Raw genomic sequence first — 18642 nt, forward strand, 5'->3', positions numbered from 1 at the left:
TTTTAAACCAACTTTGAGTGAAAGAGTTTCTGCTGCTAAGCATTGGGCCACATAGCGATAATCTCTGGAGAGTTTATTGAGCTTTTTGGTGGCACTCACGACACCACTCTGGAGCAGGGCCCACAAGAACTTCATGTACACCCACAATTTGCTTGCCCAACTATCCTCCTCTGAAATAATATAGACATTAGAAGTTTCGTTAAAAATTGCTCAATCAAGCGCACTTGAGGCGGAATCAGCTCCTCCTGCTTGTCCAGCAGCTCCTCCTGATCCACCTGGAGGAGGTGGTGGTGGTGACGGGGATCCCGGCTCTTCGTCCTCGTTCAAGGGAGGAATTCGAGATGACTGGAAACTCGATCTGGCGCTCACACTTGTTGAGGGCTGAGCCTTTATGGAATGATTTTAAATTTTTTTCATATTATGATAGGGAGAAGAAAAATTATATTTTACCGTAAAATTTTAACAATTTACAATTACCAGTTCTGATTTTCCTGACAAGTATGAGACGGTACTCCTCTTCCTCCTTCTAGGTTTTGGCGTTGGCTCGTCGGCCATTGGAATGGGAGAGTCCTGCAAGTTGGCCACAAGGGCCTGATCGGCAGCCGTCTCGATGTCCGTCTTCAGAGCAGTGCTGAGCAACTGTGGACGAAGAGACGAGGTGTGGGATGATGAGGGGAGTTTGCGAATGCGGCAGCGGTTACAGTGCAGGTAAGGAGAGGCGATCAGCACGTAAGGGTACACAGGGTACTTGAGAGGCGGAATATTGTACAAGCAAAATGGCATGCGTGTGAAGAATATAAATATTGTGATGAAAAAAATAAAGAATTCCAGATAAAATTTGGTGAATTATTCAAGAGAAAAGAAGCGATTTGTGAGAGGTACAGGAGGGAATGTGAAAGAAAAGCCGCTTGATTACAGTCTGTACAAAAGTTAAGAATATGGATTTGTTTAAAAATGACGTTAAAACGTCCCAAGGTACCAAAGAAGGATAGAAAAATTGAAGTACAAACATCAGAAGAAAATTCCTAGAAATTTGTATTTACAGTTTACTGATCCACTTTTGGAGTAGCTGATTGCGAGTAGAAAAGTGATAGTTTTTATTATACATAGGTAAGAAATAAGTAGTAAATTCATTTTAATTGTGAAAAGTTTGCTAAGATAGCCGTCACCTCTGGATTGGCAAGCGCAATTTTAATTACAGAACACTGTCCGTCGACCAAGAATAAATGTTAGTTACAAAAACACACAAAATTCATCTATGAGTAAATTTCTATAAAGCCAATTTACACTTTATAATTTTTTAGCGGCAAATATTCCTTTCTTAAAATAATTAATTTTCTAGAGCAAAAAATATACCTTGCTGACGGTGACTTTGCTTTCGTCTCCTTCTTCATCCACATCCTCTACCGTTGCTCTTGCTGGATCGAGGCTCAGGTCAAGAAGATCGTCATCAAAGTCTTCAAACATATAATAGTCACCAGAGCGGATTGCTGCAAAAAGATAGGAAATTTTAGAATTTTTGTTAGATGTTCCTTTTTTTAAACAACGACAATATTAAAAAGCTAGATAGATGGACTTGAAGAAGTGTATGGACATTAGCTTAAATTTAGCAGAACAATCTGCAAAACTATCTTGGTACAGATACTACAGATATAGTACGCTTTTATACAAAGGTTCAAAGCGGAGTGTATTCGCTTATCACCAGCACCATGAAGGCAATTTTACAGCTTGACGATATTTGGCAGTCCACCTGGCGCAGTGTTACAATTTAGCTGAAGGTAGAAAAGGATCGCTTTTTAATATTATATTGCACAGAAGAAATAAAATTTGTTAAATAAAATCTACTCCCAACAAAACATGCATAATCAGTTTGACAATTATAAGGACGAAAGACAATAATTCAAATTTACTAGTAGAAGCGTTATAACGATCCTGTTAATATACGGCTGGGAGATTTTGCGACATTAAAAAATTGGGAAAAATCACACCTTTCACTTTTCTTGAGGGACGTCGCTTTATTTTCCCCTGATGCATTTTGTCTAACAGAAAAATACAAACAAAGAAACTCAAAATAGGAATGGAAAACAAAACATGCATAAAAAGTTTGAAATATGTTTACAAAAATTTGCATCAAGATAAAATAAGGATCGGCGAAAAAATATTATTTACACAGAAAAATTCCTTAAAATAAACTTTAAAATATTATTCACAAAAATCAGGAAAATTCAAATTGGATAAAATAATAAGAAGCTATTTATTATACATAAATAATAAATTTCAATAATTAAGACGCATATACATCATATGCAGACGAACTTGAGAATCTAACATCAAACGGTGACTTGAATTTGTACAGTGTGGTTGTCCATCCAATATTGGCCAGAGAAGGTACATTACACGTATGGTGAGACCGAGCAGGGGAGACGGGTGTGGAAATTCTCCTCTCCGGAGGTTGCCAAGGTGGCACTTGCGGAATAGGCGGCGGAATCATGGCAGACGATCTTCGCCTCCGGGCAAAACTTCGCCGGTTGAAGGGGTGACTCAGACTTCTGCGGTGACCTTTGCGGCGGTAGACAGCCTCTTCGTAAGGTGGAGGAGAAAAAACTGGAAAAGACTCCTCCTCGTCCGAAGCTATGTGTCTGTGTGATTCTGAGTGAGGCGGCGATCCGATTGAGATTCGGCCGGGCTCCATGTAGCCATCGAGGGAAATTGTGTAGATGCCAGAGGTCGGGGTGGGTGCATTATTTGCAGTCAGGAGTTGTGAGAGGCGCTGAGGTGTCAGTGAGGGTTGATCGTCATCATCATCCACAGGCGTGTGGTAACCCTGAGGAGTGTGTGGGGACGAAAGTCCCGAGTGGGATTCCATGATTTCCAGAGGAGCAACAGGCTCGTCAAATACAGGAGGCTGATCTGCTACTGTTTTTTGTTCGAAGATTAAAGAGATGAAGAAACAATACATTTTGGCATTTCATTTCCGTGAATAAATTTGACAGGGAATATTATAGAACACATAATTATGTTGAAACTTAAAATTAAAATAATACCCAATATTCTGAAAATAAATTATCTACAAATCATAATGTGATCAAAGCAAAAAGCTTTTTGATCATGGGTTTGTACAAAACTCAAACAAATTGCCAACAATGAGCGCTGGAAAATTCAATCCTACCTCTTTGATGGGACTGCGGCTCTCTGAAATTCTCTCCTTGCATCTTTCGCTGGTTTTCTTTGATCCTTTCCATCTTGGTCCTGATTTTATCCAACACTCGCTGTTCCTCCTCTTTTTGAGCAGCAACCCGCTTTCTCCTCAGCTGCTCAATCAGCTCAGCACCTCTGAATAAATTTCGATAAACATTTTGAGCTAAAAATAACCTCGAATTTGAACCTTGATGCTAAAATAGTTTGTGCCTTAGCTTCGTCCACAATCCTTGCAAAGTAGAAGCTTGAGAAAAGCCTCCTCTGCATCAACAAGAATCCAAAACAGACACCATCCCACACTAGGCCAGTTTGATCGGAGGAGACGGTGCACTCTCCAGAATCTGTAACGCTTGCTCTTTGGGACTCACTGCCAAATTTGCTTAGGCAGGTGATGCTCAGAAGCTGAACAAGCCAGCAGGTGTGTGTCTGAAGTTCCCCAACAAACAAGCAGCCGAGCATTTGCGTGAAGGCTTTCAAGCCAATAACAGCAACGTTGTAGCTGAGTAAGATGTTCCACCAGTAGAGAATCTTTCTGACAGGCAGCAAGTAAAGGTCGTTTCCGTGGTGCAGGAAGAAGAAAGCGCCAACCAAATATCCCAAAGAAAATAAATTGTTTCGATTGACGCCGGTTACGAGGACCATAATTAAAGTGAACCAGTAAAAGTGCCTCAGGACTCCTCTTTTTATATTGTCCAACCAAGACCTAAAATTTAAAAAAATGAAATGCATTGACTTGTAATTATTTTGCAAAAATTATCTCACTTAGTGTATGTGATAAAATCTGGTACAGGATTGTCTTGCAAATCGTCGAGTTGGTCAAAAACTTCGGCATTGCTTCCTCCAGCAAATGTTGTCGAGTCTGCCGCTTTCTCTACCCTAAAAACTATTTGTTGTCTGCAAATGAGCAGCAATACAACAAAATCGCCTTGAATAAATCAAGATATATTAATTTACTGTAAGCAATCAGTCTTCTCATATTTACATATCAGTTTCTGGCATTCTGGAGGGTGGACATAGTCCGACATAAAGAGCCAAATCTGCAGTCGTCGAAGTGTTTCACTTTTGTCCCAAGGCCAATCTAAAAAATTTAATCAAGGAAATATGCCGGATGAAATAAAGTGACTTTGAGTGGAAAGAACTCAATAAGCGGGGCTTAAAGACACCTTTCTTTCCCGCACTTTCCTGGAAAATCTTGTGTGTAGGGGAGTAATAAATTGGGGAAATAATTTAAGTGCAGATGTGACGTCCAAAAGGACACTGCGAGCTAGCGTGAAAAATATTCGCATTACCATTAATAAGCCTATAAATCCGGACGATTGATGCACCGTCTCTGAGGCATTCTCTGATCTCCATATACGTGCAAGGCGTTCCGAGACGGCGCTAGACGGTACATCCATCAGCAGGAATTAAAGAAGTAAAGGTGATGCGAATATTTTTCACGCAGGCTCAAATATTTCCCCAATTGATTATTCGCTTACACACATGATTTTCAGGGAAAGCAAGGTGTCTTTAAGCCCCGTTTATTGAGTTCTTTCACTTCATTTCATCTGGCATATTTCTTTTAAGAAGCTCATTTCTAAATTTTAAATATTGAAATTACCAATGCAGAGTCCTGGTGGCAAGCCAACACACAAGAAATATTGTAGTGGCGTAAGAACGCAGACAAAAATAATGAGCCACCTCCAGACAAGGCTCAACTTCAATCTTGGTCGTTTGAATAGAAAAGCTAGCCAAATTGAGTATATGATAGAATACATGTCTAGTCTGGTGCCAATTAAAATAACCAAAGTCATAAGGCAAATCTGTAAAATAAACAAATTACAAGTGTCATTGTACGGCTCGAAAAAAGCATTTGCTAACCTCAACACCAAACTTATAAAAGCCATAATTGAGGAGGTACTTGATACAGGTAATGATTCCCTCGTCAGCATTGGCTCTGGTCACACCATTAAAAAGAACAGGAATAGGAGTGAAGGCAGTGGAAGATGTGTCTCTCGAAGTTGGGGACGAAGGTGGGTCTGCGGACATGGTTGAGCGCCGTTGATACTGCTGGCGAGTTCTCACCACTGCTTGAAAGGTGAAAACCAAAACCAAACCTACAGATTGAAGATCAGTAAAAATAATCTGAAACAACATTTTTAATTACCGATATAGCCTTTGAGAAGTTCTGGTAGATCTGACGACTTTTTCACCCCAAGCCACTCAGCATCATTCATAGGCACAGTCGTGTTGGTGACATTAAAATTTGGCAAATCCTATGAACGAATTATTTTAATCAATCAAAACAAAATTATTTGTGCAAAACACTCACTGTGCAATTTACATCCCAGTAGGAATGATTGATGTATTTGATCTGATAGGTCATCTGTGTGAGAATTAAGAGACAAACCAGTCCAGAGCAGACATGCAGAAGAGCTCTCTGCATTCGAGTGCCCAGCGGCATGGCTGCCACAATGAGAACGACCAAAATTGCATGAGCGCCGCAAACCTTAAAATAAACCAATTTAATTATGTACAATTTACATTAAAAATTATTAATTACATCATTAACTGCCATGAGCATGACAGATATCAAAGTGATCTTGACCATGTGAAGTTCAAGCAGGCGCCACAGGAGTTCCTGAAGCTCAAAAGCCAAAGTTTTTGTTTTATTTGCCAGTCTTGCAAATTGGGCTGTAGACATTTCTAAATGATCAGATATCTGTAAGTGCTGGTTTCTAGAAAGAAAATTAAACTTTACTTCTAATTGCTTCATAAGAAAGATCTTTTGGTGTTATAGGCTCGTCTAAAGCCAGCTTTTCCGAAATCTGCTTTCCAGACTTCACGACTGCTCCAGAAGGTGGGATTGTAGTCGTCAGAGAGTTGAGTCCACTCTCTGGGTCATTGTCACTTAAAACCCTACAATAACAAAATCAGAAACAAATACAACTTGCTATTTATTAATGGTACCTGTATCTTATGTCAGAAATTGCAAGGAAGTCTTTGTGGAAATAATGCAACTGTATGACTGTGATAATTACGAAGAACGTAGGCGTCAGCAGACGTACAAAAAGGGAGCCAGTGTCATAAATTTCTAAGCCTATATCATGTTGCCTGAAATTTTATAGACGATAAATTAATTACCATTAATTTACTGAAAAACTTACAGCTCGTGTGGTATCCCAGTATAATTGTACCAGTACTCAGGAAAATTGTCAAATTGGTAAGTGTAAATCATGACAAGGACTAGCATTGAGTAGACGATGACAGTCAACCAGAAGCCATACATCATTACCCTCCAAATACGATATGAAAACTAAAGAATTTAAAATAAATTTGACGCCTCATAAAAGTAATTTATTTTAGTGCCTACTTGGAATGTCAACACAAAAATGAGGAAAAGGGCCATGTAGACAATTCTGTAAAGAACAACTTGACCTGAACCCAGGCCAATGACGAAAAGCATGATTGCCACTACCCAGATCCAGAACTTTGTCAGGAAGCTCTGAACCCAGGCACCCAGCTTGCTCATCAGCGACTGCCTAGCTGCTTGATGACCTTCGGTTTGTTCAGTTAGCTCTATAAAAAAGAAGACTTTTTATGAGAAAAAAATTCCAGCTGTGGTGCTGGCTTGGCATACATGCGACCTGATGTAGTGCAGATTATTTTGTACAATTGCATTTAATGATGAGCATGCTTATTGAAATGAGTTCATGCTTTTTTCCGTGCTCGACTACTGCACTAGATTGATCGCAAGGTTACCAACCATTGTTCTGCAGACCTGAAGTAAGACCGCTTGCAGTTGTGGTGACAGTGATATTGAATGGTTCGGCTATTCCTCCGACAAGGGCTGATGAGTGTTTGGCCTCATAGCGTTCTTGCATGTATTGCCGCAAAGTGACCCAAAACATCAGGGTAAACGAGCTCTAAAATATAAAAAATTATGTTTTATCTAGCATAAGTTGATTAAAAAGGTATTGCAAACCTTGACAGATAAAGGCTTCAGAGGAAGATACTCAGGTTTGATGAGCCCAATCTGTTTGAGGTTGACCCAATCAACTGTCTCTGGCAGCTCTTCATTGGTCAGATCAAGGCTGTAGATATACTGGGCAATGAGCAAAAGCTGGGCATAGATTGCTAATGCTGGAGAACAACGTAACATGGCACGACGCTGATTTGGAGTGATCCAAAGAATACTGGCCCACAAAAGAAGAACAAACGTCAGCCAGCTGTGATATGCAATGCTCCAAGCCTGAAAAATTAAAGTGCACCTTACACATTAAGATTAATAAAATAATTTTACATACCATCATGATGATGTTGGTAGCGATATAAGATGAGCGAATAATCAAGTTCAGTAATCCCATGACTGAATCAACAAGAAGCTCAAAGATACTTGTTTCTTCCTGCTCTTCCAGCGCATCTTCAACTATGAGCAAAAATTTAAAAAATGAAATGGAATTACATTAAAATATATTTTTCCCAAAAGCATTTTTAGATAAAAATATTATATAAATTTATAAAAATTTAATAGAAGAAATTACCAGAGCTTTTTAATTTTAATGTTGAAAATTGGCATTTCATAAAAAAAAAATCCCTAATTTTTTTGCGAGAAAAAATCAAGCTAAGAAAAGAACAGCATCCATCTATGTATTCTTCTTTTAAGATTATAAACTTGAAACTATTATCAAAAAGTATTTACTTAAATTAAACCCTACCATAATTTTATTGTTAGGGGTTTAACACGCAAAGCCACAACAAGAGCAGCAATGGCACAATTAAATAATTAAATATAATTATCCTGATTAGATTATTAAACATAATAATAACACATTTAAAAGGTATTTTAGCTATATTCAACCCAAAATAATGCGCCCCTGCAACTCTATGATTTATGCAACCAGTGTGACTGCTCAGTGTATCCAGGCTGCCTATTTTTCACAGCTGTAGGAGAGTATGAGAATGATTTAATTTGCTAGTGGACTAAAGACAAAGAAGAAGTGAAGCGTCCCTATAGACTATGATTTTTTTTAATGCCTAAATAGAAAGATATTTTCTATTATTTTGTAATTATGCCAGGAATTTTGAAATATATTTTTTTTCCGTATTTAACCATTAAACTAAACTAAACACACAATAATGCCCTTATGCCATGCAATTTGTGTGGGGATCATGCAGGACCAGAATAGCGCTAAAAATCGGGCGATTTCAAAATAGGCGGCCCGCGTCAGCAAAACGGCCCAATTTTGCGCTCCTCCACGGCCCTAGCCTGAAGGCCGCTTTGCGGCTTTTTGGTGGCCCATGGGGGCTGCGGCTTACGGGCTCGCAACAGGTGCGCCCGATTACCCAGCCCGGTCCTGGGATCATATCAAATTTTAAATTTTTGATCATGCTTCTAATTAGCATAAATTCTAATCTGTTGCTAAATTATTTGAAACCAAAGACAACACTGATTAGTTACAGTAGCTTTTTTCTAGACAAACACATGATTCCATGTGGTTTTTCCTTACAATGTTCTCCCTCATCTAGCTGATTGTCTTTACTTTTGATTGGTTTCAAGGCAATTTCATCTGGACACCAAATTCTGCTACCTGTTGAGTCCTGTAAGTTGACGGCACTGCCTTCTTGGCTTGCACCGTTGACAGCCTGCTGGTCAGTAACTGTCTCATAATTTGTGGGCTGCTGACCCCTCATCAGCTGAAATTGTTTAATTCAACATTAGATCGAAATTTTAGAAAAATTCTTTAAAGAGGTGAACATAAATGTGAAATATTTTATTTACAGTAATTTTAAATAAAAAAAGGTGATGGTAAAATTTTAAATATTAATTGTGATGCAAAGAAAGTTATAAATTATTAATAACTACAAAAGTTAGTGAGGGATGCAAATAAACTCAAATCAGCCGTTTTACATACTGGTGTGGAGTCAGTGATTGGCTCTACAACATATCTGTGATTGTCACCAAAAGAAAGAACCTAAAACAGCAGATTTGAAAGAAATAGAAGTATAACTAAAAGCCTCAACCAAAATGTGCACAAATTAGCTTTAATTAAGCAGAAAGTGTTAAAATGTCGGAAGTAAGGTACTCTGCGCTGATTGGCCAGGGCGTTTGGACCCTTCCACCTGAGAGTCCTTCTTCTCGAAGTCTGCCTCTTGTTGTTTAACGAGCTGCTGCCCTGGCGCCTCAGCAGCGAGTTTTGCTTGCTACTGCCCAGGGACAGCGGCCCATTAGAAACTTCTTTCCGCAAACCCACCGACACCTCCTTTTGTGTTAGCATGTTTTTTTTATTACAAAGAGAAGAAGAATTTAGTTAAAGAGCGCGAATTGAGTTAACAGCAGTTAGAGAAAAAGTGCAAAAGATTCTTACAGCAGGGTCAAGTAGCTGCTTGCTTTCATGGACAAGCAAAAAGTAGAGCCACAATAGCACCAATGGGTTGACAAATGTGGCCCACTCAGCGTCTACCAGCATGACGTGTCGAGGCTCTTCACAAGAGGTCATCGTCAAGGGAGTTAAGCCCAGCAATCTAAATAATTTTTTGAGTTAAATTTATATAGAAAGAAATAAATAAAAAATTGCCTGGCAGTAAGATTGGTTGGTCCGAGTCCGTCAATTTCCTGAAACCACTCAACTTGATAGGTGAAAAGCGCGAGGACATGGAGAAGACAAAAGGCAGCACAGCCTTGCATCATGTGAGCAAAACCCTTGGTCAGTGGGTTTCGACAGGCCCAAGCAGTGGCGCCACCCAAAAAGCAGACAAAGTAGACGGCGCCAGGCAATGAAGGACGGATACTTCCGGCCAGGCACAACGATCCCAGTACAAAAAATTTACCTACAAATTTCAAATTAATTAACTCTGCGTGTAACAAAATTCAGGAAGAATTTTTTGATTAACATAAAAATATAAAAATCTGAAAAATATAGTAAATATTATTTTATTTCAAGGTTCAAACCTAATGAAGTGAAAATATGTGAGAGACTCTTGTTGGACTGTTGCTCGACAACGTCAGGTTGAGTGGGCTCTGGCTGCTCGCACATATTTTTGCAGACCATGAGCATAACGATGGAGGTGATGAGGGCGCCAATGTCTGGGCCCACAATGCGCGCCACATCTGGCAGGGCGATGTCGTCGAAGCGGACAAAGCCAAGGGCGCGCAGGAGGACCTCGAGCCACTCGCAGTTGTGCAGGAAGAAGGCGTACGGCGGCATTGCTAGCAGCAGCACTTGGAAGGCAACTTGGGCGATCACATTCAGCAGACTTAAGACTAAGAACGCCTGCAAGTAGCGACCTGTGTGACCTGGAAGAGTTTTAAAAGTAAAATTAACACCTTCTCATTGGTATTCTGGATGATTTTGAGGAAATTAAATTCATTAAATTAACCAAGGCTCAATAAAATTGGTATTTTATTTTTATTTAATAATTTATTTATATTTTATCAAAGAAAAAGAAGCACTTAATATTAAAATGAGCTTGAAATTTCATGAAGTAGTTTTATTTAAACTGAGAAAAAAGAAAATTCAATTTTTTCTTGAAATCCACTTAGAATTGTTAATCTTAATATTGCAAAAATTGTTTCTTTTTAAATAATTGAAGAGGTGGTCACAGTTACCTTTCATGGTGGCATGTGTGGGAACTGGGATGAGTGGAAGGCAGAGCAAGAGAAGCAGGTACACGAGTGACAGCCCATTCTGCCGCACCGCCACAACTGCAACACAGAAAATATTCAAAATACATAATAAAATCTTGAACAACTGGAGCTTTGTTCAATTTTTTAATAAAACAGCATTTTTTTCACAATTCTGCACTATCCTTTCAAAGTCCAAATCCAGAGCAAAGCAAGTAAAGTGGTATTCTCTGGATAACGGCCAACAGCTAACTAATTGTACATCAGTTGTGCATTTTTCTGAGAGAGATTTCACTTGTCAGCGAGAGGAGATTTATATTGTCAAGAAAGTCTTAATGCCTATTTCCATTTGAAATAGTAACTTATTTATTTATTCTCTTCATTCAAAGGCGCATACTTTTTTCTTCTCAATCCTACATTTCAAATAAGCGTCCTTACAAATAGAGCAACAAATAACATGGCAAATTTTCATTATCAAAACTTTGTTTAATTGAAACTATAATAAATGGTTGTTTACTTATAACACAAATTAAATATTAAAAATAAATTATTCTTTCATACGTTGTCGAAATAATTAAAAGGGTCAATGAGAAAAATCAAGAAAGAAAAACTCTTTAAAAATATAAATGAAAAAGCAATGGTTTTGAACGTCCGGTAGCAAAAAATAATACCGCTAGCTTGAAATTTTTGGTCGGCAGCTTCTTATCTGCGGTTGCAGCAGAGGTATAGGTTATAGGAAAATTATAAAACAGTTTCCTGTTAAAAGATAGCAATACGAAAATCATACTCATTAAAACACAATCCCTGAGTCAGAGAACATGGACGTAAAGAAGTTTGTGTTTGTTGTTCTACTATCACTGTTATTGTTCGCACCAGCTGATGCCGGTCAACTAAATAGACAGAAACGTTTACCAGGCAAGTTTACTTATATTCAAAACTTTAATTTTATCAATCGGTTGCTGCTTTTTCACTTATTCAGGTCGTTACTCTCCTGAACGATATGAAATTTGCTTGGACAAAGCTGGAGAAAATACAAAGATGCTGAATATGTGTTGGGAAATGTTTTCGCGTCATCAGAGGAGGTGTGGAAGCCCGCGTCAGGCTTACAATAAGAGGCGCCAAATGTGCCAAAATATTTTATGAATGAGAAGATAATTTAATAATATCTCATGAAATGTTTGTACATTTAACAAATTTCCCAAATTTGGTAACATTGGTATTTAATTTTATTAAAACCTAAAATTAAGCTTACGGATTGAGGTTTTTGTGAGTTATTTATAGTTTAAGAAAGCTCATAATAACCATCATGAAAAGCCGGTTTTTTTATTCAAATCACCATGAATCAACCCTCGATCGTGAAATTTTAGCAGAGAAACAAGTTTTCATATAATTACAGTTATTAGGATTTCAAAATTTACCTCGCATTGAATCAACAAAGATTTAAAATCTGTGTTTATACCGCAGGAGGGATAAAAGTTAAAATAAAAATTACAACATCTTTATTAAGGCTGGTAAAAATTGTATTGTCAGAATAAGGCGACTGGATGCGAGCCAATAAGCCGTGATATCTGCATTAACAGAGGGTGTCTGCGATCAGACGATTCAGAGCGTCTGGGTGAGAAGAGGAATTAAATTGTCGGCTTTGCGAGATCCACAGGCACTTCATTTGGATGAGAGACAAATGTTTATTCGTGGGCAGAAATAGATATAGTTTCTGGAAGGTAAAAAATGTTTGCCAGACAATCAGTTGGAGCACATTCGTGCGTTAGCAAGTTAGCACTGTTTTATAAATATAGCGCTCCAGCACTTTTGCGCCAAACTGTTCTCATATCTAAATTTGCTCAGACGCAATTGAAGATCCGCCCACACTTAAAAGAGCGAAAATAATGCTACTTTTTAAACGTTCGCAGACGCTTCGATCGTTTGAACAAGTAAGATAAAATAAAAATAATCAAGCGATACCTATACAAATCCTGAAACGAAATAAAATTTTTACTCTACGGTCAAATTGCGGGATAATTAAAACTTTTCATAGATTATAAGATCTGTATGCACTTCATAAATAAATAGGTTGCAAATAAAAATGAACCTATAAGGAAATATTGACTATAAAAAAATTATCACGCAGCTGTAGAAACAACCAGAATTTCTAACATTTTTTGAATATTATTAAATAGAAATAATTTAAATTTAAGAAAGTATTTTTAATTTCATTTTTATTTTGCCAATTGATTGATAAAAATAGTATATGAACTAAGAAATTGATTAAAGTTTATTAATTATAAGCATCAAAGAGATTTGTGTATCCCATTTTCTTCCCTTTGTGCTACAAATCAACGAAGCCAAGCTGAAAAATCGCTTTTTCCGAGGAAAAATGATGGCCGCCTAATTGAATCATTGGACCGAGGAACGCGGAGAAAGAAATCCGCCTGGCCCAAGCTGGAGAGGAATGAGAGGCCTCCACAGGGGGTGGTTATTAACGCGATAGGCACCATATAAATTTAAGAGCCCCGTGGGAATGCACGCGCACCGACCCCCGCGTGCACCAACCACACCCCTTGAAAAGTGGCACAAACACACACGGGCCGAGTGACGAGCAGGACAAGCACTTCTTCTGATAAATTATTATGCCCCCTAGCGGCTCGATCGCCCCTCGGCCACTTGCAAGTGGCAAAAAGGGGTGCCCGTCAGGTCAAGAGTCTTGATTGAAAAGGTCTTGCTACGGTAAAATATTGTCAGGTGTAAATTTTATTAAATTAAATTACTGATTTAGATTTTAGATTCTAAAGTGCATTTTTTTTAATAATTTTAAAAATTCCATGACAGAAAAGTTTTAATTATTATTATTAATATTATTATTAATGTAATTATTTTTTTAATAAAAATTGAGCAATTACAAAAAAAGAAAATTTTCAATTCTCTTCCTTGATTTTGTCTTATTACATTTTTAAATTTGTTAATTTCCAGAAGATTGCAATTGAAATTAAAATTAATCTCAACTTTTTTTGTTTCGAAATTTATTCCTGTCTTTCTCTTTGCAGTGCATTTTTCCCGTCCTCCTGCACGTGTGCGTGTTTTTTGTTGCACCCCCTACGGTCTCGACACTCACTCACCCACGTGTGAAAATGAGTTGGCCGAGCTAGATGGGTTGGGTCGGGTGAGTTTTAAAGGCCATCCGCTGATCTTCTCGCACGACGAGGCGACCGTAAAACGCAGGCAAACAGAACGCGCCACGCTTCTAAAACACCTTCCGCCACACAATGCAGACTTTTTGGCTTGAGCGGCGACGGTTCATTGAGCTGTCCCGCCATCCGAAGAGTGCGAATAGCAACAAAACACTACCACTTTTGTCCTATTTTAGCGGCAATCAGGCGACAATGAATAAAGTCAAAAAATATTAATAAAATGTAATTTTTATCATCAATAATAAAATCATTTGTTTTACATTTTATTTTTTAGTCTCACACTTGAAAAAATAAATGTATTCTTATCGTTAAGAGAAAAATAATTATGCAACCAATTCTTTAGCTAACTGAATCATACGAGGAAAATAAAATTTCCAGACAATGGTAAATTATTTTGTTTAGAACATAATTAAAAAATTAATGAGGCCTCAATACTGCATTGGTTATTTTGTTAAAGTTCTTTACAAGGAAACATTAACAAAATTTATAGTTTATAATTAAAAAAGTTCATAAGAAGCCGATTGGCTACAGATAATGGGCTAAATGAAAGCTCCACGTCATAATTTACGCACACAGGATTTTGGTTTTTGGTTTCATAACTTCCGTTTTTCTTGACAGTATAAAAGGGCAAATTGATAACTTGTGAAGCATTCATTGACAAACGTTTGTCAAGTCAGTACTCTGCCGAGCTCTGAAGATGGGCAGAATTCTAAAGACGTCGATTTGTGTGACTGTCCTGATTGTGGTTCTTTGCCAAACCATCGCTTTTTCAGAAGAAAATTGGTGGTTTTCAAACCCATTCAAGCGCCCGCGTTTAGGCTCCCTTCGTAATGTAAACGCGGCAAGTGCTCCTGATCGGTCTGAGACATGCTTTGAAGAGGCTGGCGGCAACATGGCGGCGGTAAAAAAATGCTGGAAATTATATCCCGAATTAAACAAAAAATGCGGGTCTAAATATGTATATGATGTGAGGACGAAGAAATGCAGGGTAAAACATTAAAATTCTGCAAGAAAATTCACCCTTGAGACGCACCACGTTTTTAAACAAGATCTTTGTATTGCAAACTAAACAAATTATTTCCTGTTGTCAATTTTTAGTGTGTGTTTTTTTCTTTGTAATTTTTAGTGTAGACAGTGTTGTCATATTTGCGTTGTTAAGTATATTCCAGTTTTCTTACGCATGTAATGAAATCTCATTTTAAAAATAAAAATACATGAAAATAAACAACTTGTGCCTCTTTGCTGGTTGCAAATTAAACACTGCCCAGTTATGAAGGTGATAAAGGACTGACAATGAGGTTTGTCCATCTGAAGGTGGAATTATGCTCTGTTCCAACTTGCAATTGGAAATGAACACAAAATGTATTGTAAGAAAAAAATATTGAGGGATAATGACATGCTTTAGTTAAGTACCAAAAATTTCCATAAACTAACTTAGCATTGAATATCCCAAATTATCGGATTAAATTTTAATAAAATTACATAATTTGGTATATAAAAGGCAGAAGTGCATTCATTTGTAAATAATTTATTATAAAATTTTTTCCCAAGGAAAATTATCAAAAATTGTTTTTGAATAAATATAAACAGCAATTAATTAATAAAATACAAAAATTCACAATGAATGTCCTTGATTTGTCTTTTTTGTTATATTTCAATTTTTTAATTTTCAAAGGACCAGAAAAAGATGTCTAGAAATTCCACCCTGTATTTCTATCATTGCTCTATATCAGTTGCAAAATAATATTTATCGATATATCACAGAGACTCAAAATAATGATGACAATAATTGCTTAGTAAAGAGCGGGAAATGAAAATTCCTGATGATAATTAAACATTTTATTTAGGATTTGATTAAAAAGTAAATGATGCGTCAATTATTTAAGTGCGTCAATTGCATTATCTGATAAACTTGGTACAAGGAAACTTGTCGAAAATATGTAATTAAAAATATTAGCCGGATGACAAATGGTAGCAAACAAAGAGACGCTCTGGCTCATTTGCGCACCCTTTAATTATTTTGATACTGTGGTGCACTGTGGTGCTGTTCCGGTTATTTTGTCGCCAGTATAAAAGAGCAAATTAATCGCTTGTGAATAGTTTATAAACAAACGTTTATCAGTTCAGTTCAGTACTCTGCTGCAGAGCTCTGAAGATGTGCAGAATTCTACAAGCCTCAATTTTTGTGACCGTCCTGGTTGTGGTTTTTTACCAAGCAAAAGCTTATTCAGGTGAAAATTGTAAGTTATAAAACACATTAAAGCACGTTGTAGAGTTTCAAAAAATCAAAATTTTGTACTTTTATGATAAAACTCTTATAGAATCAAAATCATTTTATTCTATTCATAATTAAAATTTTTTTATCATAAGTGTTATTTTATAAAATATTCCAGAAACATTCTATACTTAAATTGAAAAGTATTGAAATACAATAAAGAAATTTAAGCCACTGCATGGGCCATTTAATTTTTTAAAAAATGTGTTTAAAAATAATCAAAATGTTTGATACAAAAAAAAAACTCATCTATAAATTAATTGAATCTGATTTATCTATCTCAGGCAGACATAAACAATAAAATGTTATAATGTCACACAAAAGAAAAGTGATTAAAATACAATTTATTTCACACCTAAATTTCCAGACCATAACAACCACGATGAAGATGGTGATGACATAAAAAAGTTATCTACAGGTTAGTTAAGAGCCTAAAAATTGACCAATTTACCTTGAAAAAACTTAACGTCAAAGGTTTTTAGCGTAAAATAAAACTGATTTTCCAGGTTTTAATATAGTAAATGCCAGGACGCGGGATAAGTATTGCCTGGAAAGGGCTGACGACAACATGCAGAAAGTAAAGAAATGCTGGGAATTACACCCAAATTTAAAAGGAAAATGCGGGTCTAAATATGTGTTTGACGAGAGGACGGAATCATGCAGGAAAAAATAATAAATTCTGCAAGAAAAATCAACGTGGCGACGCATCATATTTTTAAATAGTAATTTTTTATTACCTTTGAATTATAAAAATCTTTCCAATCCTCCGAATATAAAGAAATCACATTATGAAAGCAAATTTAATAAAAGCTTGAAAAATAAATGACTGTGCCTCTTTGCTGGTTGTACATTGACCCAATGTAAGAGATAAAGGACTTGGGTTCGTCCGTGTGAAGGTCGAAGTACGCTCTGTTTCAACTGGAAACAAGCCCTAAGAGGCCGATTTTTGGCACAGATTTATTTGAGCTATTGATCATTATTCGCAGAAAATCTTGAAATTTTGATTTATCAAGTGGAACAATTCGGCTCTTCAACCAGTTTTCATCTTTGATTTAATATAATAATTTTTTAAATTGAATGCTGTAAAATTCAACTGCAAAATTTGTATAAAAAAATCAGCGTTTTTCGATAGTATTTTTTTACCATGATAAGTCGGTTTTCTATAAATATCTAAATATTTTGCACATTCACATTTTTTTCATAATTTATTAATTTTAATGCCTGCAGGTGGGGAATCCTTAAGCAAGAGTGTATATTTTAATTTCCTTTTTCCTTCGCAAACGCGAGATAAACATTTATCAAAGAGTTGCGTTACGCCACCCTCCGTCATTGTTCTTCTTTGGGAATCGCTCCACTTCCGCCCCGGTGAAAGGCCACCACACCCTTTTTAAATGACTTCTTGGCGCCATCTATAGGGTTGCTCCCTTTTTATTCTGGCCGAGGAAAAATTCCGTGTTTGCCTTAATCCGAGATTAATTTGTTGCGCAAACAAACACACACCAGGGATGGAAATGAAAACATGGCGCAAGTACACACACAGGTAATGTTTCATTAAAGAGGCACGCCAAGAATGCAGCCGCAGCCGACACGCACGTTTGCATTGTTTTGCGTGTTAATCAGGTCAGTTTTTATCACCAGATTACTAATGGAACTGCGTTGAATCATACTTTATCCGGTTATTTTTCATCCCATAAACTGGGAAATCCAAAAAAGATTGTTGAAAAGAACGAAACCGTTCAGAAAATCACAATCTCATAGATCTATGAGTTTTAATAGATCATTGAGTAAAAATTAAAATTTGGTAAATTATTTTCTCTTGTACAAAAAAATTGATTGAATTTAAAAAGTTTCCTGTTTAACAGCTAAATGCAATAAGTTCTGAATTTAATAATTCAGTCAATTTTCGACAAAAAAAATTTCTAATACATTTTGTCTTCACAAAGAGATCCGCTATTAATCCTTTTTTAACTGAAATTTAGAATTTTGAAAAAGCTAAACAGTAAAAAATCTTAAAAGAAAGTTTTATTTGAAATAAAAAATATCCTGAATTTTTTTAGTAACTTGAATGTCATAATAATTAGATAAAAAAATCTAATTTACTTAGAATAATTTTTATAATATCTAAACAATTTAATGTGAGAATAATTTGGATTATCTCAAATAACAATAAATTGTGTAATTTCTCCATTTTTCAATTTCTTTTTTAAACAGAATTCATTGACACTTGACACGCCCTATTCTCTTTATTCTCTCTCTCGATGTCGAACAAAGGCCTTTTCAACCGTGCTTTATTACTTTTGCAATCAGCATTACTTCCTGAGGCGGTCCAACTGCTGAGGTTATCCCTCCCGAATGCTAATAAGATCTTCCAAGAACTAACA

At 36.6% G+C, this 18642-nt stretch overlaps 1 protein-coding gene and 1 long non-coding RNA gene across 12 annotated transcripts in view; one reads left to right on the forward strand and one right to left on the reverse strand.

Moving 5' to 3' along the window:
• LOC132205623 (piezo-type mechanosensitive ion channel component 2-like) overlaps positions 1-18642 on the reverse strand; it is a 28755-nt gene that overhangs the window by 5056 nt on the left and 5057 nt on the right. For 4 of the 11 annotated variants that reach the window (XM_059634805.1, XM_059634804.1, XM_059634801.1 and 1 more), the window contains exons 3-29: positions 10787-10882; positions 10130-10474; positions 9756-10008; positions 9546-9702; positions 9264-9440; positions 8688-8874; positions 7485-7606; positions 7163-7429; positions 6959-7103; positions 6551-6756; positions 6345-6493; positions 6148-6291; positions 5939-6096; positions 5741-5883; positions 5510-5686; positions 5345-5453; positions 5059-5294; positions 4799-5000; positions 4181-4276; positions 3961-4123; positions 3386-3901; positions 3170-3333; positions 1989-2039; positions 1357-1490; positions 478-747; positions 225-387; positions 13-170 (exon numbers count right to left, since the gene is read on the reverse strand). In XM_059634805.1, the coding sequence (XP_059490788.1) occupies positions 13-170; positions 225-387; positions 478-747; positions 1357-1490; positions 1989-2039; positions 3170-3333; positions 3386-3901; positions 3961-4123; positions 4181-4276; positions 4799-5000; positions 5059-5294; positions 5345-5453; positions 5510-5686; positions 5741-5883; positions 5939-6096; positions 6148-6291; positions 6345-6493; positions 6551-6756; positions 6959-7103; positions 7163-7429; positions 7485-7606; positions 8688-8874; positions 9264-9440; positions 9546-9702; positions 9756-10008; positions 10130-10474; positions 10787-10882 (4988 nt within the window). Of the gene's footprint in view, positions 1-12; positions 171-224; positions 388-477; positions 748-1356; positions 1491-1988; positions 2040-3169; positions 3334-3385; positions 3902-3960; positions 4124-4180; positions 4277-4798; positions 5001-5058; positions 5295-5344; positions 5454-5509; positions 5687-5740; positions 5884-5938; positions 6097-6147; positions 6292-6344; positions 6494-6550; positions 6757-6958; positions 7104-7162; positions 7430-7484; positions 7607-8687; positions 8875-9092; positions 9153-9263; positions 9441-9545; positions 9703-9755; positions 10009-10129; positions 10475-10786; positions 10883-18642 lie in introns of all 11 variants that reach the window. The other 7 variants (XM_059634803.1, XM_059634812.1, XM_059634809.1 and 4 more) reach the window with 7 other exon arrangements.
• On the forward strand, positions 16074-17097 carry LOC132192790 (uncharacterized). Its single transcript, XR_009441369.1, has 3 exons — positions 16074-16226; positions 16629-16679; positions 16768-17097. It is a non-coding gene; the product is annotated as an uncharacterized LOC132192790 (long non-coding RNA).

The sequence above is a fragment of the Neocloeon triangulifer genome, unplaced genomic scaffold (assembly GCF_031216515.1).
Source record: "Neocloeon triangulifer isolate White Clay Creek 2 clone unplaced genomic scaffold, ASM3121651v1 ptg000003l, whole genome shotgun sequence".
Lineage (NCBI taxonomy): Eukaryota > Metazoa > Arthropoda > Insecta > Ephemeroptera > Baetidae > Neocloeon > Neocloeon triangulifer.